General features: G+C 39.7%; 2 protein-coding genes across 9 annotated transcripts in view; one reads left to right on the forward strand and one right to left on the reverse strand.

Annotated features, from left to right (window-relative positions):
- Window positions 1–4,741: 4,741 nt before the first annotated feature.
- LOC309482957 (vesicular inhibitory amino acid transporter) lies at window positions 4,742–20,049 on the reverse strand (the record flags this gene model as incomplete). Its single annotated transcript, XM_082148546.1, has 3 exons — window positions 4,742–5,179; window positions 7,365–8,081; window positions 19,819–20,049. The coding sequence occupies 3 exons, from the start codon at window positions 20,047–20,049 to the stop codon at window positions 4,742–4,744; spliced, it is 1,386 nt and encodes a 461-aa protein (XP_082004672.1).
- A 1,516-nt stretch (window positions 20,050–21,565) lies between these two features.
- lama2 (laminin, alpha 2) overlaps window positions 21,566–23,380 on the forward strand; it is a 253,413-nt gene continuing 251,598 nt past the window's right edge. For 5 of the 8 annotated variants that reach the window (XM_082147796.1, XM_082147795.1, XM_082147797.1 and 2 more), the window contains exon 1: window positions 21,585–21,792. In XM_082147796.1, the coding sequence (XP_082003922.1) occupies window positions 21,726–21,792 (67 nt within the window). In that variant the 5' untranslated portion in view covers window positions 21,585–21,725. Of the gene's footprint in view, window positions 21,793–23,380 lie in introns of all 8 variants that reach the window. The other 3 variants (XM_082147801.1, XM_082147798.1, XM_082147800.1) reach the window with 3 other exon arrangements.

A 23,380-nucleotide genomic window follows, 5' to 3' on the forward strand; every position in this document is an offset into this window, starting at 1 on the left:
TGTTTCCGTCGTCTCCGTTCAAATGTAAATTGCTTGAGATTATTTTGTGCATTAGATCGAAAGATCTGAAAAAAACCATACATTTACTCACCCATAGACCCTCCCCTCGAAGAAATCAGGACAGAAGTGGTTGAAAGTGGACAAAAGAGACGTATTAAAACACCAGGTGTAAACGGGAATATGTCTCCCTCGTCTACTTGTGATCCCATCGACCAAAAAACATCCACCAGGTGTAAACAGGGCCTGAGATGATTCTAATGTTTGAGTGTGTGTATTTATGAATCCTCTCAGCATCCTTTTATGAAAAAAAAGAAGAAGATTTGTTCCAGAGGAAACTGCTGTTCATTGGTCATTACTGATCATTTAATTTCTAACTTTCTAACTCAGACTGGAAATCACAATATATCAAAATTCCCTCATTCATTAAAAAGTGTAGTTGGATCACAGAAAAGATTTCAGCTTGTTACAAGTTTTACAAGCTTGTTTCTCAACAAAAAATTGTTTGACAAAATCAAATTTGGTCAATAGTACAGTGGCTCAGTGGGAAGCACAGTCGACCCACAGACAGAAGTTCTCCAATCTGGGTGGAGTTTGCATGTTCTCCCTGTATTGGTGTAGGTTTGGTCTGGCTGCTCCAGTTTCCCCTAAAATCCCAAAACATGCTGTTTCCCTGCCTGATGCGGGAATACGCTGATTTCACGCAGCCGTTATTTTGAAATCGAAAGCGAGGCTCCGGTGGGAAGAAAACCGGAAGTGTCGCCTTTAATCACAGGAGAGTCGTGAATGCGATGGCGTATTGTTGTGTTTAATGATGTTGTGTCAATTCTAAAAATGTACATACATTTCTTTCATACTTTAGACTATATACAGTGAAATTAATTTATAAATAAAATAAATTTTTTATATATAATTCAGAATGTTAAAACAGAAGCAGGAATGAACTATATACATATCCTATATTGAATATTAACATCCAATAGTGTAAATCGCGGCAGCAGCTTCAGGTTGGTAATCCAAGGCATTGTTGTTTATCTTTACTTCCGGGGTTCTTCCCACCGGAGCCTCACTTTCGATTTAAAAATGGCGGCTGCGTGAAATCAGCGTATAGGCTCCCATGTCCATGTGACACGTGAGTGGTTTGACAATGGATGCCAATTTCTACATTCAGTTGAAATGACAAATTCTTTATGCAATGAAAGATACAAAGCGTTTTAAATAATAAATAAAAAATTAATCAATTGGATTTTTTTTTTTTTTATAGTGTCCACGGTTTCTCACGGACTGCTCTACCTTTGCCTGGAATGTTTCCTTTTTCATCTCTTTTAAAAAGTACCTGGCGCTCCATTTCAAGATTCTCCGCTCCATTCTCTCTCCGGTTGGAAAGGATGGCATACAGTATGATTGGCCAGACCACGTTTAGACCGTTTCACAAGAAGTCCATCATCTGAAGCGGTGTTTTTTACAGAGTTGACTGCAATTGTCAACATTCAATCACTTTCAAGTGTGTATGAAGGTTTCCCGTCTCTGTGTCCATCCGTAGCAACCTTTAAAGATCCCTTTTCTGCTTTTTGACCAATGCTGATACTTTACAGAAGTCTTCACTGCTGGGAGAAACTTTATATGTGTAGATTTCATCACATAAATTCTCAAAATTGCATTTTTATAGTGTCAAGTTTTTTATTAGTTTAGTATCCAAATTTAATTATTTTATATTTTTCAAAATGTAATGCTGTGGTCAAAACATTGAACTATTTGTCCGAGAGTCACAACACCGCAACACTGACTCAACCAATGGAGTGAGTTTAGGGCGGGACTGTCTGTTTGACTGACCCATGGAGTGAGTTTAGGGCGGGACTGTCTGTTTGACTGACCCATGGAGTGAGTTTAGGGTGGGACTGTCTGTTTGACTGACCAATGGAGTGAGTTTAGGGTGGGACTGTCTGTTTGACTGACCAATGGAGTGAGTTTAGGGCGGGACTGTCTGTTTGACTGACCCATGGAGTGAGTTTAGGGTGGGACTGTCTGTTTGACTGACCAATGGAGTGAGTTTAGGGTGGGACTGTCTGTTTGACTGACCAATGGAGTGAGTTTAGGGCGGGACTGTCTGTTTGACTGACCAATGGAGTGAGTTTTGGGCGGGACAGTCTGTTTGACTTGACCAATGGCAGACAGGGTGAGTGTTCAGAAGAAAAATCAGTTTGGTGATATATAAATGACAATTTCCCCTTCTATTCTATTCAATCTATTTTAAAGAACAACTCTTCAAAGTCTTATGATTGTGTGTGCATGTGTGTTTTGTAGTGACTCCTTCCCTAGCAAACAGACACGAGGATTGGAACAACAGCTTGAATTATCAAACAAGATCACACTTTAAAAACGCCCACAAAAGTAAAAGTGATGACATGCATATTCACTGTTAATCGTCTTCTCTGGTGTAAATCTCATTCATACTTTCACCATTCACCTCACGGTGGGTTTGACATTTGACATGAACACCACTGGTTCTCGCATGGCTGGTTATCATTCACGATGCAAACATGTGAATGAGATCAGAGAGTGTTTGTACTGTCTGAGCCTTGCCCTGCTCTGGGTGACCTTCTCTTACTCTGAATTTTCTCACTCAAGATATCATCTATCACCTTTGTTCAGTTTCATTTCAACTGTAAAGTACGGAGCCTCACACATGACAGTGCAGACAAAAATATTTATATTGTGGCCACGAATTAAGAATTAGTTCCCACGACTTCCTCGTGCACAGTGGGATTGCGATAGTTTATCTACTCCTGCGATTAAAAATGTCAAGATTAAAATGAAGTCCATGTTTCTCAGTGGTTGTGTGAGGACTTCAAAGCACCTGCAGTTAAACTATTTTTCCTTTTGTTTGCTTTTAAAGTGAAGCGGCCGGTTGCTTTCTTTCTTTTCTTGGCCACCAGCCATTTGTTTTATTTTATTTTATTTTATTTTTAAGACTGTGAGTGACAGAGAGCGATAGTCTATACCAATAATTGTTTTTCTACTTTTATCTTTAGAGCTATAAGATGATCCTTTAAGTCCAGACTGTAAAAAGACAATGTAATTCATGCTTGTACAATGAACCATAAACAAGTATTGCACATGCACCTGTGGAACAGTCTGCGAGACACTAACAGTTTACAGACGGCAGACGATTAAGGTTACAGTTACAATAACTTAGGACAATACAGACCTTTCTACTGGCTCTGAAAACACTAGGAGAAAGATGCACAGGATCCCTGATCTCCCGTGTGAACCTGCCATAGTCTTTCTGCAGGGAGGCTGTTCTGTTTTCTCTAGACTTAAAAATAACGCTCTTTTCATTTTGTTTTGAAAAATCTGAGATTTAAAAATGTCACACCCGGAAATGCTTCAGTACCAGACATGCACAGTAGCATTCCAACACGTTTGACATTGTTAGTGGACCAAATATAAAAGTTACTTAGTTGGTATCTGCCCAGCAAACACAGAACGTTGGCACAACGTACCCAACCTTCTAACAACATTTTAACAACATGGCCAAAAGGTTGCTATTACTACGTTGTGTGGTGAAGGTTGTTAGAGCGTTGTCACAACGTTGACATTTAACCACCGTTCAGGGCCAACGGTGTCTTGACAACCACTGGACTACACATATACACGAGTCACTGCCCTGAAGCGCGAAAATCAGCCTTTTAAATATCAACCGCCCGTTGGGCTCATTGTGTCGTCTCGTTCTTCATCGAGCAAGGATACGTGAGTATTGCGTTCAATTTACCTCAGCTAAATAAGACACGTAATTATTCAAACACAACCTACAACTTCATTTCTAATGTGACTAATGTAGCCTCGCTCGCACTGATTAGTTTTTCATTTGATTTGTCTGCTATTTAGTCTCATTCGTTTCTTTGCTCCTCTGGATGTGTGGATGTTTCCTGGACTGATTCCGGTAACCAACCTTTGTCAACGGGCTTTCGACTACTGTCTGCCATGTACAGAACCGGTTTTGTTCATTAAATGTTCTGATCTTTGCTTTTTATGTTTTATTTATTATACTTGGAAGAAATTTGTATATTCGTTTATTTATTCGACTTTAAAATAGGAAAGCTAGTGCTGAAGAGTTTGTTACTGTGTGGTAAGCTTTTATAAAAAAAATTCCTAAAACAACTTTTTTGTGTGTTCTCATGTCATGGTAACGTTCACCCATGACTATATAGTTACATAGTTACATACAAGTTTTCATTCAGAACTGAAGAACTGATCACAGATAAACACTTGATCTGACTGTTTGACCTTGATCATGTTGCAGCAGCAAATCTAATTTCATAGTGATATTCTCATCAACGCAGAGAGAGAAACACACAAACTGAGGCAGTTATGAAAAAGTGCTGTTCATAATTTAATAGCCTATTAGTTGCTAGCAGTATGTTTATGATTTGTTTTTTACATAAAGTTAACTGACTGTCAAAAGTTGTTTACTGCGCTCCAGAGACAACGAGGGAATAATAAACACACTGTAGAACAGCATCTCGTGTGCTTTTCATGCATGATTGGCCTGGTAAGTGCCTGAGCAATGAACATGGTGAATTATGACAACACTCGATGCTAGATAACATTTCACAGTCAGATTTGTGGAAGGAAGCAAAGCAGCCTCATTAACCTCCAGACACGGCTCCGTTTAACTTTATTAACAACCAAACACCACCAACCAGAGCAAACGTATCTACAGACACACAGGATTATTTGTAATCTATTTGTCCTCGAAGGCTGTTACCATCCCTTTGATGGAACATATCACCCCTGAGACGCTGCAGAAACAGCCCAGCAATAATATCAGTATGTCCACAGCTCTCCGGCTCATGTCCAGCTGAGTCCATTTGAGCTGCAGGTGGAAAAGGGCAGGGAGCAGGAGCGTCATGGCTGCCCCGGTCACGCTGCCCGTGAGGCCCATGAGGAGAGAGAAGTGAGGCACGTACAGCGCCATGATGAGGGTGAGGAGGAGGAGAGAGCCACGCAGGAGCAGTGTCCACCGCTCTGCCCCGTCTGCGGATGAGTCCAGCTTCAGGACGCCGGTCTGCAGTATCTCTGCCGCGGCGTAGAACGGCAGAGGGTACGAGAGGAGGGCCTTCGCCAGCAGACACAGGTTCACCCCTGTACGCAAAGCTGTGGGCAGGTTATCTGTTATCACCTAAAATAAAAACAATAGATATATTAAAGTCCACTTTAAGGGATTATTTACCTGGATAGAAATGCTAGTGGACAGGTGCCAAGCACGGCCGTGGCCACCATGCACTTCCATGATTTGGAAAAAGCAGCTTGGATATTCTGCTAAACACATCATTTTGTGCTGGAAGTGTATCTATGTTCCCAGGGTTAACCTTGTAAATCCCACCCCTAAACCTAACCTTGGGAAGTATTCATTATTTGACATATAAATCAGGGGAACACAGGACCCTGGGAAGGACTCCAGTGTAATATGGGTTTAGAACCTCACAAGGTTGAGTAAATAATTTTAATTTATAACAGGGTGAACTATCACTTGAATACAACGCAAACTTGTACTACAATACAAAAAAAAACTGAAAGTTGTATAAAACATCCTACATTTTCATTAGATGAACTACTTTTAAAGCTGTGGTTAAATAGCTACTGTACATGCATGTGATAAATTGTGTCCCACATGATTTACTATACACTGTGCACTTACTCTACGCACCAGAGTTCCTTACATCCAAGAGTAGGATTGGACGCTCCGGCCCTCCAGGCTGGCTTCCCAGCTAACACATTTTTGTTCTAAGAACGTTTTCCAAACGAATCAGTTTTGGTTATGGAAACGTTAAAATGTCCAGTTTTCTTGAAGTTACTGGGAAGCTTTTTTAAGGTTAGAATTATGTTCCTGAAACATTCTTTCAACTTAATTTTTACTAACAACTCGACATTATAGGAACGATGATTTGTCACATTCCAAGAACATAAAAATGTCCAGTTTCCTTAATGTTAATAGAACGTAATTTAAAGGTTAATATGATGTTCCTGAAACATTCAAACACTTACTGTTAACAAGCAGAATCACCGAAGGAAAGAGAAACAACAAGAACAGAAACTACAACTGACTTCAGACACATTGTGCACTTCTTTGTGCATTGCTCAAGAAAAAGACAAATCTGATTGATTTGTCTGTTTCAATGACTATCAAACTGGTTCATGACTGGTTTAAATAATGATGAAGTTGAAGCATTAATGAATAAAAAGTAATAAATTCAGCCGTTATAATAGAAAGATCACTTGTAACATTGAAGAGATATGTGTGAGATCTTTCAAAAACACTACAACCTCTTGTGTAAAAGTTGAGACTCACTTAGACATCATCACACAAACCTCAACAATTGTGACAATCAAAAAATATTCAAATCTTTTCTGTTGTTGTTGAGTTAGTGTAAGTGTCTAAATAACACCATTAACTTCCTGCTCACAACATGTTTTAGTTTTTCAGAAAGTCTGATTTTCACAAGAGTATTACATGGTCAATAGCACAATATTTAAACAAATTAATAACAAAACACTCTTCTGATCAGTGATTAGACTTCAGTGAGAGAGACCACTTCACGATGATGTTAATTAACAGTCAACATCATCTAATGTTACTCTGTCTCTTACATAGTAAACGTGTTAAAAACGATTAAAGCAGCCAGAGATAAAACTAACACAACAAACAAGAGTCGAGAGCCCAACTACAGGACACACCGATCACCCTAATGGTGACTTCAAATATTTGTTCCTCTTGCCTTCAGTGTGTCATCATTAATGATCAGTCATCTCTTAATTATCTAATAAACTCCAACACTGCTTCAGTTTAACACTATATAGTGTGGACATATATGAACACTGAGCGGTGTTCATTAAACACAGGGGATTTTGCTGTGTAACAACCAAATTTAAGCCATTTGTATTCAAAAAGTGAGTGTTCATAAATGGCTGTTGAGATAGTGTTTTCATTTGGCTTGGACCCGGACACAGCATTCGATATCTCACGACTTGACAACCGTGATTATGATTAGTTTCCTGCTGAAAAATCCATCATAAACCAACATAAACTCCATGTTGTTCCAGACTGGTTTATGCTATTTAGAGCTGGAATAGTGCTGGTCTTGCTGGTGGACCTGCATAGTCGTGCTGTTCTCAAGCGAAACTGTAGCAGGTCCACCAGCAACCAGCCTCCCTTGCTGGTCCCAGCATGCAAAACATTCCTTATGCTGGTGACCAGCAATGCTGGGTAATCAAGTCTTTTTAGACCCAGCTACATTTCATACATTTTTATGGTGTATGTAGTTGTAAGTGCAGCCTGCAACTACAGTCATGTGGGATCAGTGCACCTCTTTGGTTTCCTCTCCCCATGTGAGGAAGGCCATCACGGAGAACGCTGTCTTCAGTACACAGGCCAGAGCGTGAGTCCAGTTCATCATGCTGTCGAAGTCTAACCTGTCTGTCATGCTCTCCTCCAATGTAGGCAGATAGATCTGTGATGTGTAGCTAAAGATAATCACCCCCACCGCAACCTGGAAGCCATCAAAGTCCACCGTCACAGCACTCAGTCTCCTACTGGCCCACTGCGGCGACTGACGGAGGCAGTAGCCAATCACGATGAAGGTGATGAGGAACTGGGCCAGCGAGCAGAAGAGGCTCAGACGCGACACCACTCTCAGGTCGTGGATCAGCATACAGGGCACAAGGATGAGGAAGGTGATGGCGGAGCAGGTCGCCGGGGTCAGAGGCAGGAAAAACAGGCTGTGACACATCAGATTACTACTGACCACCAAGTATAGGATGCAGGTCATCACGAGTTCCACTACCTGTGCGGCGTTCACAATCTTACCCCCGATGTAAGGGCAGATGTGTCTGCAGCAGGCTTTAGCGACGTCCTCGTAGGTGTGCCTGACACGGACTGAGCGGCCAGTCTCGTCCTCTTCGTACAGGCAGGACACCAGGATCTTTCCAGTGTAGCTGCAGATGAGTGCGGCTAACACCAGCAACAGCAGACCGACGTACCCGCTCTGCAGAAGAGCGTAGGGCAGACCCAGCACAAACACACCCTGAGGAAACAAAGGCACACATCAGATCATGATCCTCCTAGACAATGTCTCAGACCCTGATAATCCCTCATGTCTCCACTAGAATTAAAAAAAAGATCTCAACAATGTCTTAAACGGTGCTCATATAAAGTCTGCAATCAAAGTTTAAGATCTCATTTTAAACTTATTTTGGATCAAGATATCCCTTATGAAGAATAAGTATACTTCAAGTTTTTTTATTTTTTATTAAGTATACTTTAGTAAAGTTCAAGTATAATATTTAAAGGATTAGTTCACCTCAAAATGAACATTTCCTGATAATTTACTCACCCCAATGCCATCCAAGATGTTCATGTCTTTCTTTCTTCCGTGGAAAACATTTCAGGATTTTTCTCCACACAATGGACTTCAATGGCAACCAGAATGATGAAGTTCAAATAAATGCCGTTTCAAAGTCTCTGCACGATCCCAGCTGAGGAATAGAGTCTTATCTAGCGAAACGATCGGTCATTCAATAAAATAAAAATGTATATACTTTTTAACCACAAATGTTCGTCTTGTGCTAGTCTGCGACGCGCCAGGCATTACGTAATCATGTTGGAAAGGTCACGCTGGACGTAGCGGTCTCCTCCATCTGCCTAAGGTCTTCATCTGTGTACTCCGGTTCAGAAAGGTAGGGTAGGGCGAAAAACTCCATCTCATTTTCTCCTCCAACTTCAAAATCGTCCGACATCTTTGTTTTACCTTTTTTGTTAAAGGGCTTTTGTATTAGTCTTCACATGTTCGCTTTGTAAACAATAGGGCGGTACTTCCGCCTACGTCCAGCGTGACCTTTCCAACGTGATTACATAATGCCTGGCATGTCGCAGACCAACACAAGACGAACAATTGTGGTTAAAAAGTATAGACATTTTTATTTTATTAAATGACCGATCGTTTCGCTAGTTAAGACCCTATTCCTCAGCTGGGATCGTGCAGAGCCTTTTGAAGCAATTCAAAGCTCTTTGAAACTGCATTGATTTGGACTTCAACATTCTGGTTGCCATTGAAGTCCATTGTGTGGAGAAAAATCCTGAAATATTTTCCTCAAAAAACTTCATTTCTTTTCCACTGAAGAAAGAAAGACATGAACATCTTGGATTAAATTGGAGTAAATTATCAGGAAATTTTCATTTTGAAGTGAACTAATCCTTTAAGTATACTTTTAAGTAGTAAGTATACTTATGTCAATGTACTACTTGTAAGTGTACTGTTTCAATACTACTTGGGACTAAATTGGCCCACTTTTAGTGCGTAAAAGTATACTTTTAATTATGCTTTAAGTGTAACAGTAGTAAACTTTGAGTACATAACTAGTTTACAACAATTTTTTTTTTTGTACTGCAACTATACTACAAGTGACCTTATAGGTATACTGATAGTTTACTAGTCAAATACGTGTAGCACATTTATGAAAGTACACTTTAAAGTATACTCAGTTAACTACTAATTTAGTAGTTTTATATTGCAAGTATACTTGTAAGTGTTCTTTTAGTGAACATAACATAATTTTTTGTTTACTAGTATTTATATATTATTTTTGGACTTTAAGTATAATACTATATATTTATATAGTTTTGAACTTATATGCTGTTTAATGTTTGATGATCTTCTATCACTTTCTGCTTCTTCTTCTCCTGTGTTTTGATCTGGAGATTCTGTACTCTTTCAGAAGATACGTAACAGCGCCCCCTACCGTATAACAAGTATATATATATATCCTGGAAAATTTTGTCCTGGGAAAGAGTAGATTTGAAGTAAATTCCTAAGTACACTACCAGTGGACTAGCCTATACAAAAAATCTGATTCTCAGAATTAGGAACAGATCTGTTTTCTTTGTAAATCAATATTTTCAAACAATGTAAGTTTATAAGACTGTATGTAAAGCTATGTGAAAAAAAGTATTTGTTTAAAATAATTTATTTAAGTAATAATTCATTAAACTTTTAAGTATCTCAATCAACAGATTTAGTATAAGTATAGATCAAATATACTAAGGGCGTTTTTCCACTGGGTTCGTTTGCTGCGGTCCGAACCCGAGTTCGCTCGTTCCCGGCGCCCCCCGCAGCGTTGGTCTGGTTTCACACTCAATTAGTTGTATCGAACTCAGGTGCGTTTGCAGTGATCTTACGTCATCGCAAACGCACACGGAAAACGCATGGAGAATACAACTCGACTGAGCATAGCTGTAATTTGTCAGTTTTTTTGGTGCTATTATGCACAACATAGTGAGAGACATCACCTCTTCAGTGTCCCACAACGTTCCCCTGCCACTCATGGTTGTCGTGTGTGAGGAAACAATGATATCGACAGTGATACGCATGCGCGGGATACTATACTTCCTGAACAAGCGCGCACCCGAGTCCGTGTTGCTTGCACATTAACGCGAACCGCACCATGGTTCGGGAGCAACCGAGCTCAGACCACCTCCTCCAGGTAGTCTCGGGTTCGGTACTCTAGTGCGCACCCGGGTCCGATGACAGCGTTCACATTAGCGATTTTTCATGCGAACCGTGCCCCGGTCCGCACTAAACTGCCAGTGTGAAAGCGCCCTTAGACCTTTCTGTCAGTACAAGTCAAGTATACTTAAGTGCAATTATAAGTTTATTTCTGAGAAGTACATAAAGTCTATTTCTGAGAATTACATATATATATATGGGATATAAGGGTAAGGGATGTTTGCACCAGCTCTGTGATTCAACACTCCAGTCACATCATGTTTATTTATACAGCACTTTATACTATAGATTGCTTCTACAGTTTTACAGTATTAGACATGAAAAACAGTGTCAGTGTCACTTTCAGTTAGAATTACAGCTTCAGAACTACTATAAAGCAGCTCTCCAGTGTGTTCATGTTTTTACTAGCGTCTGACCTTGACGGAGGTCAGAGCCACAACTACCTATTACATCACTGTCACGGAAAAATGGTGTTAGCCAGCCAGTGTGAACTTTCCCTGAAATTCCAAATGAAGAATTCCTATTTGTTTTGGCATGCTTCGTTCAGAATGATATCACACCAGTTCATTCTTCGATTTTGCTCTCAGTATATTGCCTTTACTGTAAGTAAAGAGTTGCCCATATTAAGTAAAGCATGAGTATTACTATTGCTCTTAATTGATGTGATCAAACCAACTATTTCATGTTTTGGCGAATTGGTGGTGAATTCATATTAAAGGGCACCTTTTATGCCCCTTACAAGATGTAAAATAAGTATCTGATGTCCCCAGAGTGTGCATGTTCAGCCCGTTCTCATCCCAAGGCGTCATATATTGACGCTTTTGACATTTCGTCTACATCGAACGCACATGGCACCCTTTAGCGTCAATATGAGACGCAGATAGAAATGGGCCAGAAGGCGCCTCCTAGCGGTCTAACCCTATCCCTACACTAAACCTACCCATAACCGAACAAAGCTCTGTGCGTCTCATATTGACGCTAAAGGGTGCCATGTGCGTTCGATGTAGACGAAATGTCAAAAGCGTCAGTATTATGACGCCCAAGGATGAGAATGCGTTGGCATGTTAAGTTTTAGCTCAAAATACCCCACGGATAATTTTTTGCAGCACTTTTTGGGGGCGAGAAAAACGTTATTGTATGTATCCCTTTAAAGTCCGCGTGAACCGGAAGTTACAAATTACTTTTCTCCAGTGTTGTGACGTATTTCCAAGTGAAACGGAATATTGAACAGAGGGCAGAGTTTTACTTTAGCGCTCCTCCTCTCCATCTCTGCTCATAGCAGACTAATGGTTTGAGGGGAGTGGTTAAGCGTTTTTCATCCCAAGCCGTCAAGCCTACGTCATCAGAAAAGGACGACATTTCAGACCGGAAGTAACTTTTCAGACTTTGATTAAAGATTACCACGGCAAACAATTTTTTTCTGTGTATTAACTTGCACGGATTAATTGTTCACCACAAGACTAGTAATATGCGCTAACAAAGTAAATAGGGTCAATTTTGATTTCATGCCGACTTTAAATGCAAGTGAGCTGCTGCTCCCTGCACAGAGGGAGGAGCTTCAGGAGCTCCTGCTCAACTGTCAGGATAATCTCATCTCATGGAATGATAATATCAGAACACAAACTTTCAGTAGCGGTGTTCATTTCGACAATACTGCCCACAGAGCCAATCAATATGCTGTATGGAGATAGAACAGGTATACTTTTGTTTAATTACAGTTATAACTTATTTGTCATTTTGCTTTTATCCATTAAGTTATACAAGCCTGCTGTAGCGAACCCCGTCCGAATGATATACTAATGAGTTTTATGAAGTTTATTGTACTTCACACAAAAGATGAAGCATCCGTTTTACTCCAGAAAATCACTGTAAGAGCCGAATAAACGCAGTACGTTACAATAAGTGCGAATTAAAGTCTTATCCATAAACTCTCTCTCTCTCCCTTATATTATCATCAACATACACAGCCAATTACACAGAAACACTCGTTACAACTAACAGTAAATAAATATACAGACCTTTTCAGGGGGTTCTTAAAAAACTGGTAAACTTTATATCCGTAAAAACGACTCAGATGAACTGTAATAAAGTGCGTGTAACGTTAGGTAACATAGGCCTATCGCTCCGGAGACTGTGAGCTGGATCACGAAAAGCAAACAGAACACATTATAATCAGTGCTGCTGTCTACACTGGATGTGGCGTGACAGGACAAATTCCTGACCGTAAACTGATTCCCCGTTCTATTTCTGACGAACTTCAAGCGTACTTCAAGCTCTTGCTACTTCTGACATGAAGAACAAATGGTTTTGTAACGGTTGCTTTGTCGTGTCCAGTGTAGACAGCCTCAAGCTGCTGCAGCATCCTGTGTAGAAGTGGTGTTCGTTTTTCTCTAAAAATCATACAATTTAGTTTGAATCAAATTGTATGGATTTATATAAAATCGTCAACTGGTAAAATAGTTATATTTTCTGTTGGATGTGTATTATGGTAGTGTATATTCTGGTAGATGTGTGCTGGTGTTTTTCTTCTCTCTCTCTCTGTGTCTCTCTGCATGATCTCTGCCGGTCTACCGGGTGCAGAAGAGAGAGAGAGGTGATCGCTCACACCTGCTGCTCATTACTGTGGAGAAGCTGCAGCTCAAAAGAAGCTTAGAGAAGTTACATTTAAACTAATGAAAGCAGCAAAATGGGCTTTGAAAAGTGTGAATAAGCACATACATGTAAATATTAGTAAGTCAGTAGTTAAAGTGGTAATTAAGGGACAAATAAAAAAGATGTGGCAGATTCAAAGGAACAAAGAAAGTAAGTGAAGATATCTTTTTAAAAACAATCCATTAGTTGGGAGTACAGGGTCTGGAGGACGAAATAGAAAAGAGGAGAAGGTTATTACAAGAATACGGATAAACAGTTCTCTCTACATGATTGGAAAGCATAATAATGGAAAGTGTGAATATTGTAGAGAGGAAGAAAAAGTGGACCATGTTTTATTGCATTGCCAGAAGTATTATTTTTAGAGAGAGAAGTTTTAAAGAATGCACTAAGAGAAAAGGGCTGGAAACTACTTCTAGAATATTTAGGATCAACAAGATTAATTAATAGAATTTGAGAATTATAGTTTTTTATAGTGGTGGGCAGATCAAGGCTTCGTGGAACACTGAAACAGTTGAAGCAAATGTGCCGTATTTTGTCGAGGCTTCGAAACAATCTGACACCCATCTCCACGATGACCCCTAGTGGTCAGAACAGTGTAAATGCAACAAAAACCCGGGCCAAACATAAAAACACCTTTTACAAATCTATTACAATTTGTTTACTGAAAGTAAAATCTTTCAAATGCAATTATCTAATTAGATTATCAAGTGTCATGTTATTTTATAAATTGACAGGGTTTGTTTTGTTTGCTCTATGAATGGCTCAGGTAACAGGAGACCAATAAGAGACTATTAACTACCATTATTCATTGTCTAAACGTCTACAAATGTATAAAACTGATCAGAGATCAGGTAAAACCCACAGACACTTGTTCATTGGTTCTCAGTGACTCCTCATGATTCATGTGTTGACAGAGATTATCGCCTCGTTCGAAACAGTTATGACATAAGGAAGCCTCGTTTACTGAACTCACGTGACTCTGGCAGTTTGATACATGCTCCAGACCATAGATTCGGAACAAAAGATTTGTAAAGGTTTCGAAGCTTCATGAAGCAGTGTTTTGAAATTGCCATCACTAGTTTTTTATTAGTTGGGTGTTTGTATAGATCCTTAGTCCACACTCCAGATCAGTGGGTTGCGGTAATGCACCCAAAAGCTGTTTGCCAACCGCCAATAAAAACAATAGAAGAAGATTCAAACAGAAGGAGTGCTGTGTCCCTCGCCTGCCTTTTGCTGTTGCCCTTTTATAATGTGTAGAGTTGAGACTGTAAGACTTGGAGAAATTAGAAAATGCCAGGCAGTCTGGTTGAGGAGCGACCATTAACATTTGAACTCTCTCTTGTGAAACTAGCAACATCATTTGAGACGCAAGTCTCACCTAAGCAATCTTAATCTACATATTTTTCCCTTGACCCCCCATTCCCCCATTCTCTCTTTCTATCATGCTGAGATCATCTGAAATTCACCCAAGAATCTATATGGTTTAATGTGAATAATTATCATACAGTATTACACATGTTTGGTATCATTTGAAATGTCTCAGTGTGACTGGTACAAAGGTCTTATTCCCAAAGAAGTACAACAAAAGGTAACAAGGTTTTTAAGAGTTTAGAGATAATTGTCACAAAAATGAGGGTGGGTCTTCCAGGCAAATGGCCTCCTGCTCTCGAAGGGTGTAAACTCCGAATGCAAATTCTCATTGTTAGCAAATGTTTCCATGGGAAAAGAAGTTTCTGTCTATAAAGAAATGCAACGAGAGACTCGGGGCGATTCTGTACCTCAGATCAGCCCGTGATGCTGACAGCGGCTGAGACTCTCAGCGTCATGTACTTTCTAATGTCGGGTTCGCATCTCTTCTCTTTATTCCAGAGCATTTGATGTTTTGTATTGATTATCTTTGAACTGATTATGTAATTGACATGATACTTTTACCTGACATAATACATTTTAAACATTTGATTTTATTCTAACAGACTCTGACATTATTTTCCGTAAAGAATAGTCAAACATTCGCTCACATTTAATGATGCACAGATATCATTAAAACCTTTTCATTTATGGAGTCAGACGAAATAACGAGAAAATACATACGAAAATTTCTTTGCCACGAGGAAAGACAGTAACGCACAGAAAAACTTCACCCACTGATCGGATGCCTCCATTGGGCCGATTGAGCCGGGCCTTACAAGACTGTGTAATGTTCTCACTAAGTTAAAGCCTATTGTATCCTATAGAGGTCTACCATTAGTGCTCATTGTTGATTCTACCTTCATATGCTCAAACGCGCTGGAAGCTGTAGTTCTACCAGAAAGACTCGGGAGGCAAAATGACGTAACAAAGCATACATTTATTAACAGCTTAGCAAGTTTTGTGTTATAAAGTTCTTTGGCGTAGGCCCTGTCCGTATCTCGCAATCCGAGGGTAACGGAATCTGCATTTCCTGCCTGAAGACGAAGGCGGAGCACAGCTGACCCCCGGGGAGGTATGGGCTGGGACCATCCTGGTGGTGGTGGGGAGGATGGAGGTGAATGTTGGCGTCAGCATCTGCAAACTCTGACATGTGTAGGTACCGATCTTTTATACTACGAGTATTAGAACACGATTGGTTAGATGAGAAGGTAATAAGTGACGTAACATAAGTGAGTCTTCCTGGCAGAACTTACGCTAAAGCTTTCATGGAGGTGGGTGCCTTTTAAAAAAAAAATATATATATATCTTTTCTCCTGTTTTTGGTTAGTTAGGGAGTAAGTGTACATTTCTGTTCTTTATTTGTTTTCTTTTGGTAGTTTAAGTAGTTTTACTCCCTAATTAGTCAGAGGGTACTTTTGTTTGTTATTTTGGCGTTACCCCCTCCTGAAGTCTGCGTTACTTCCTTTTGATTTACTTTGTCAATTATACATATTTTATTAATAAATCTTTGTAAATTGAATGAATCTGTTGTGCGGGGCATGGGATGAGCACACTCCCTCACCCCAGATCTTTTTATATCTATTTTCACTGTTTATTCCTTTACCCTAGACGAGCTTTACACCTGGGACGTAACATTTCTCATGAGATCAGGTTGGATCAAACACCTAACATTCAGTTTGATCGTGTGCATCTTCCTGCAGTGTTTTTCCTCCAAACATGAAGGATTCCTCAAATCAGGCCAGCAACATTCACTTTTTTGTTTTATTGTTACTCTTAGTTAGTTCTCCTAAGTCAGTCCTTCCATCCACTTGTCCTCTGTAGGGTCACAGGGATGCTGGAGTCTATCCCAGATTCTCAGACTGAAGGCAGGGAAACTCCTTGGAAGGATGGCCAGTCCATCACAGGACTAACACACACACACACAGACTACTCTTAAATCATTCTATGATAAACGAGAGGCAAAGTTAATACCTGAATGAACCATAACGGAGAACTCCATTATGCAATGAAAAAGCAACCTCTGAGCACATACAGGGATTACGCTTGTGTCATCCGCATATAAAGACGACTAGGAGAGATTTTACAAACACACACACACACACAGCTGTGAGAAAAACACAGTCACAGCCGTACAGCAGATGGGAGTAATGAAATCACACCCTCTCACACACCCCTCCACTAATGAAGTCACAGTCATCTCTAAAGAGGCGCTAAGTGACAGATATTTTATCTTGACTGTAATTGTTTGTAAATTGCTTTGTGTTAGACACAATGAATAAAGATACAACACTGCATTCATTTCCTCTCTCAGGGTCCTAATGACTGTATCTCTTGTGAACAGACGACAGCTCATCATCCACACACACACACACACACACACACACACACACACACACACACACACACACACACACACACACACACACACACACACACACACACACACACACACACACACATATGAAAGAGAGAAAGAGGAGTCCAGACTCTAGTGAGCTGCCGACCCGGACAACACTTTCAAGCTTCAGAAACACACTTCTGACGGCTGTACCAAATGTTAGCTGTGTTGGCCAAAACTCTGCTTGTGTTGCACTGTGACAAGCTCTGTGAATAAGATGGCAGATGGGGTCAAAAGTAACAAATACAAATTTATTTCATTCATCAATTATGCATACATTTTTTTGTTTTTTTAATGCTCATTGGGGAAACATCATTAGTTTAGCAACACATGTAGATGTCAAGCACAGGGAGGTCTGCAGCACCTGGAGAGAGCTATCCGTTAGCATTCCCATTCATCTCAATGAAATTTATTTTCCCAAACCAGTTAAGGGCAAACTCCACCCCACAGCTGATTCTAAAGATTTCATTGGTCATGTCAGACAGTCACAGTGCTAACCCATGCTAACCCCTAACCTAAACTCAGCTATCCTGAGATGTGACGTCAAAGACAGCAGGCGAGTGAAAATATACGTCATGAAATGACTTATGAAAATATTGGAAATATGGTCATGGCATCTAACAGTAAGGGTTACCTGAGCATAACCAACTGAACCTTGACCTCCTGGTCAAAGTCTACTGGAGTCAACCAACCCGATCTCACAACCAATTCGTACGAATTTTACGAGGTGGCTAATTCGTACGAATTCATACGACCTCACTTGTACGAATTTGTAAGATTTTTGCTAAATCATACATATTTTACGAGTTGCCCAATTCGTATGAATTCGTACGAATGACCCCTGACCCCGACCCTAAACCTAATCGTCACTGGGGTTTAGACAAATCGTACGAAATCGTACGAGTGAGGTCGTTGGAAATCATACGAATCAGCCACATTTTACATAGGATGCTGCCTTAGACTGCCTGTCTATGTATTGGATAGATTCACAGACAGTGAGACAGATGGGTGAAGAGGGAAAGAGAGGCACATTACGCTCTAAAGTAAAGCAGAAGGATGAATTAAACAAGCTCAAGCAGCAATAAACGAGCAGTGTGATCATTAACAGCTCTAAATATTACCCTCAGTCTCAAATGGGAACGAGCAGATGAGGTAATGGGGTGTCATTCACATAAACAAGGATTTATGCTGCTATAAAGTAAATAAGGCATATTCAAACGCACACAAACAGTCGTGCAATCACTCTAAGCATGCAGCATCTGAGGGTAGAAAACTGGCTGATGATCGTTTACTTAACATTTTAATTTAGGAGCATAACATAACACTTCCCAAACACTCCCGGATGAATTCACTTCACACTTCTGAGAGAAGCATTTCAGCCAAAGATCCTGCATCTTCATCACTAACCAGCATAGCTATACTCTAGTTTAGATACTTTCCTTAAGCTTTTTTTATGCCTAAAACAAGAAACTATTTGCATATTTGATAAGAAAAAAATGTATTCATAATAATTAAGTCTTATTTAAGATATTTAGATATTCCAAATTGTTTTCTTGCAAAATCAATGTTTGTCTGGCGCAATTAATGTTGCATTACTACAGCTCACAGAAGCAGGTGGTAAACAGACTTTAATGTTTATTTGTGTTTTCCGCTGATGATTGATGACAAATGTATGAGTGTTATTATACTCAGTTATTATATTCAGATCTGATTGCGGTGAGTGTGTGTTGGCAGTGCGCTGATGCAGTAAGTACGCGAGATCGTGTTGGTCTGCTGCATCCTCAAAACCCAACACTCAGATTAATCTAGCTTCTTTTATTTTGGCACCGATATCCGATTTACATAATTCATTTTCTGAATCGGCTGCTAAAACAACACAGACAGCATGTGCAAATACGTGACACTCCCAGCAAGAGTAATTCATTTTTAGTGTGTTGTGTGTACATTACCTGCACATTAGCTTAGCAATATTTCCAATAACTTACCATTGCATTTTTTATACACTACCCGTCCAAAAAAAAAAAAAAATCACTGTTTGGATTTAAATAGGCAAATACTTAAGGGTCTATGATTAGATCATTATTGCAGTGATTATCATGTTTCTAGCATTTTATATGTTTGGCATCAGTTCTTCTAACCCTAATTGATGGAGTGTGTAGCTTTTCCTTTCTCAAACAACCATGGCCATATTCCAGGATGACAATATCAAGATTCATCCGGCTCAGATTGTGAAAGAATGGTTGTGAGGAGCATGAAGAATCATTTTCATGAGTCCAGATCTTAAATTCACTGAAAGTCTTTGGGACGTGCTGGAGGAGACTTTACAGATGGATGGACTCTTGCATTGTCCATACATGATCTTGACCAAAAACTGATGCAACTCTTGAAATAAATGTTGTGATGTTACGTCCATCAAGAGGTGCATCAGTTTTTGGTCAAGATCTTGTATTGAATGAATCTTGACATTGTCATGCTGGAATATGGCCATGATGTGTCTTCATACATGGTTGATTAGGAAATGAAAAGCTACACACTCCATCAATTAGTGTTAGAAGAACTGTTGCCAAACAATAGCATGCAAGAAACATAATAATCACTGCAATAATGATCCAATCATAGAATCTTAAGCATTTGCCTATTTAAATCCTACTTTTTTTTTGGCTGGGCAGTGACAATATGACAATATGCTTACAGATATGTGATGCATGTCTGAGTGTGTGTGAGTGTGTGTGTGTGTGTGTGTGTGTGTGTGTGTGTGTGTGTGTGTGTGTGTGTGTGTGTGTGTGTGTGTGTGCTCACCTGTATGGCATTGGTGACGTTCCAACCCGCCTCCCATGTAGTGATTTTCGTCCGTGTGCCGGGAGCGCCGTCCTCCAGGTTTTCTGGACTGGAAGCCTGAGAGTCTCCATACGTCTGAGCCAGCTCATCCCTGTCCACCAAACCTCGGTTCTCCTCAGCATCCGCACAGAAGCGCTTCATCCAGAGAGCCTCCGCATGGGTCTTCACCCACGAAAGCTGGAAACGGGACATTGCTCAGCCACTCAATGAGGAAAGAGTGCACAGGAGAGCAAAGCTGCTTGGCTTTCACACCTTTACCTCATACGAAGTGTCTCAATCCCGCCAAACTCAACTGACATCCATCAGGAATGTGGTAGTGTCCGGCCGGATGTCAGTCTGAGCCCTGCGAGAGCATATCCGAGATCCGGGCCATCGACCCTGTGAGGAGAACCTGGCTTTGCATCCATTTTAAATTGGGCAACAGCAACACAAGAGTGTGGAGGACTGACAGGCCGACGAACTGAAACATTATAATCACTGACGGTGTGTGTTTGCCTATAGATGTCTGTTTAGAAAAGGTCATGCTTTCCGTTTTGTCCAAATGAGGACTGTCTGCTTTTGGTGAATATGCAGAGGAGACCAAATCTGTGAGTCCAACACTAGAGGGAGCAGAGGAAGTCCAGAAACGCCTGAACTCAGAGCTCGGCTCATAATGCATGGGGAAAGATCTGTCCTGATCCTGTGAGTTACACTGAATCTACTTAAACACATGCTATTCCTCCAAAAACTGTCCCAACTAGCCTAACCGAGTCTGAGCAAACAAGCTCATATGGAAGAATCGTGCTGATTTGTGAAGGGTTTGTGAGCTCCCCTCCCAGCATGCATCACAGCTTGAATACATTATGCACTTATTGGATTTAGTTTTCTGTTGTCTCATCCCTGTTGTTGAAAATGAGTTCATTAGTTCAACGCATTCTTACATCGTTCTAAACCTGCATGACTTTCTTTCTTCTGTGGAACTAAAAAGATGTTTTGGTCACTCTTTACAATACAATAACAAGGACCTTTTCAGCTTCCTAAATGTTATGCAATTATCATAAAAGTGATCCATGTTATTATAAGTCTTTGTTATTTATAATAGTATTTAATGATTTGTTTTTTTTTATTTAGAATTTTCACATTTAATCATTAAAACTATTTTGCAACACAAAACAATGCAAAAAAGAGTGGGAAAGGCAACATAAAATAGCAAACTTTTTTTTACCCAACACATTTTATATGAGGTTTTTAGAGCTGTGTTCCCTAACTGCAGATTGCAGTTTTATACTGTAGCTGACAAAATGGTATTTAGCTGTTCATTTCAAAATTAGTAACACACCATATTTTTACTGTATGATGCTGGCAACCAGGATTATTTTTTTACAGGATTATTTTTTACAGTGCTGAGAGTGTCTACAGTTTAAAGCGCTGCTTGGTGTTATTTGGCTAGTAAACAGAACATTTATTTCATAATAACTAAAACATAACATCATAAAAACTATGCCAGAATGGGTAACAGGGATACCAATTTATCCAAAACTGGGAACAAATGTAATTTGTTGAATAAAATAAAGTAATTTGAGCCACTTAATCCATTAAAAATATATGGAGTTGAGAATATTTCCATATTTATCCCTTATGTTGATTTGAGGGATTATTTCTGCAGATAGAGAGATGATACTGTAGAAGTTTTCCTGGAGAGGAAACGCAGAGGAATGTGATCCCGGGACGGGACGCCCCCTCCTCAAAGCGCCCGGGATAGGAGGGCTCTGCCAGACCAGCTTCCCAAACTACCCAAACTTCCCAAAGTCACTGGAGGAGTTCCTGAAGGATCCCGGACTGCTCCTGGTGTTCGACCGAGCGCTCATGAACAACAGGCAGATTGGGACATGAACACACCTGGTTTTCTCGTGCTCGTCGGGCTGCTATGGCGGAGTTGTGGAGCTCAGCAGAGAGGTGAGTGGATCTACGGATCTCGTGTGTGTGTGTGTGTGTGTGTGTGTGTGTGTGTGTGTGTGTGTGTGTGTGTGTGCGCGCGCGCGCAGCCAGCGGGAGATGAGCGCGCTTTACGCGTTCTCCGAGTTCATGTGGCGATAGTGATTCATAGTGAAATAAATGGCTCTGTAATCCGGTCCACTGGCAGAAATCAAACGATGCTATTTGTTTTCGGTTTGCCCAAAATTTGCTACTGATAAGATATTGCATCGAATAGACTCTGTTTAATATAGTGGACAGTATTTGTTGTTTGTTTAAAAACCTTTAAATCATCATGACATAATCATTCATTATTATTTGGTTTGCTCTGTGCTTTCTATTCAACCCTGTTATGCTGTGACAATTCCCCTTATAAAGTAGATTCTCTTCAGTCTTAAGTAGTGTTTCATTGGTACATTTAATGCATGCTGGTTCATTTTCTTACGAATTACTGTGAAGTAAAATGATGCTGACATCACAAAAATTGTTTTACTGCGAATTTACATTATGAAGTTGTCTTTAACCATCTCACTGTAAGAAATTATATTGTTTATTACTGTATTTTTTTTGTAATTCACCATCACTGTAAAAAAATACAGCAACTTATTTAAGCCTGTAAATTTTACAAGATTACCGTAAATCATAAACTACAATTATACTGTAAAAATACAGCACACCTGTATAAGCAGCAAAACAAGAGCAGCTGTGAATTTACAGTTCTTTACTGTAATCTTTACAGTATGAATTAAAACCTGTGTAAACTCATTTCATATTTATACTGTGATCTTATTTCATTTGAGTCCACTAAAAAACATCAGTGTTTCTCTGCTCATCCTGGACTGAAGCTCAAGCTCTTCAACACAATGGTGACCCACAAAACTCAACAGAACCCTTTAAATCCCAATTAAACAATCACATTAAACACTTACAGATCTCCACTATCATTATGTGCAAAAACACATAAAATAACACTTCATTTCAACATTTACTCTCCTGAGTATTCATTCACATAAATATATATATTCACATTTATGTTCACATATTTTGTTTAGTAAATTTGACTTAGATTTTACAGTAAACTACTGACTTCCAGACACAGTCTTAGATGAAATCAACTGAAGAGAAAAGAAGACATTAAATCTTGTTTATTGTCTTCTAGTTGTTTATAGTAAAATCTCACAGTAAAATGTACTAAACAAAAGAAGTAAAATTATATGAATTACTCTATGTGATTGTATGTGATTGTAAGCTTGGGATCTAGCCAAGTCAGAAGTGTGACAAATGAAAACATTTGTTAAAACAATGACAAGCTAGAATTTAAAATAAGCTAATTGGCTGATTTTAAGTTAGTCAAACTATGCTATTATTAGCGCTTAAAGATTTACCAATATCTTATTTCAAATTCATAATTGTTTGTAGATGCCGTCTCTAACAGTCTGACACATGAGCAGTGATCTGCCTTCAGCTTTCTAAAACAAGCACTCAAAGCTTTCTTCGTGCAGAACCCTTGAGGAAAATCAATGCTGATGTGAGCATCAATGCAGGGCCCATGCAGTGGCCTTTAATATCA

This window comes from Leuciscus leuciscus (genome assembly GCF_965113295.1).
Source record: "Leuciscus leuciscus genome assembly, chromosome: 19".
In the NCBI taxonomy this organism is placed as follows: domain Eukaryota; kingdom Metazoa; phylum Chordata; class Actinopteri; order Cypriniformes; family Leuciscidae; genus Leuciscus; species Leuciscus leuciscus.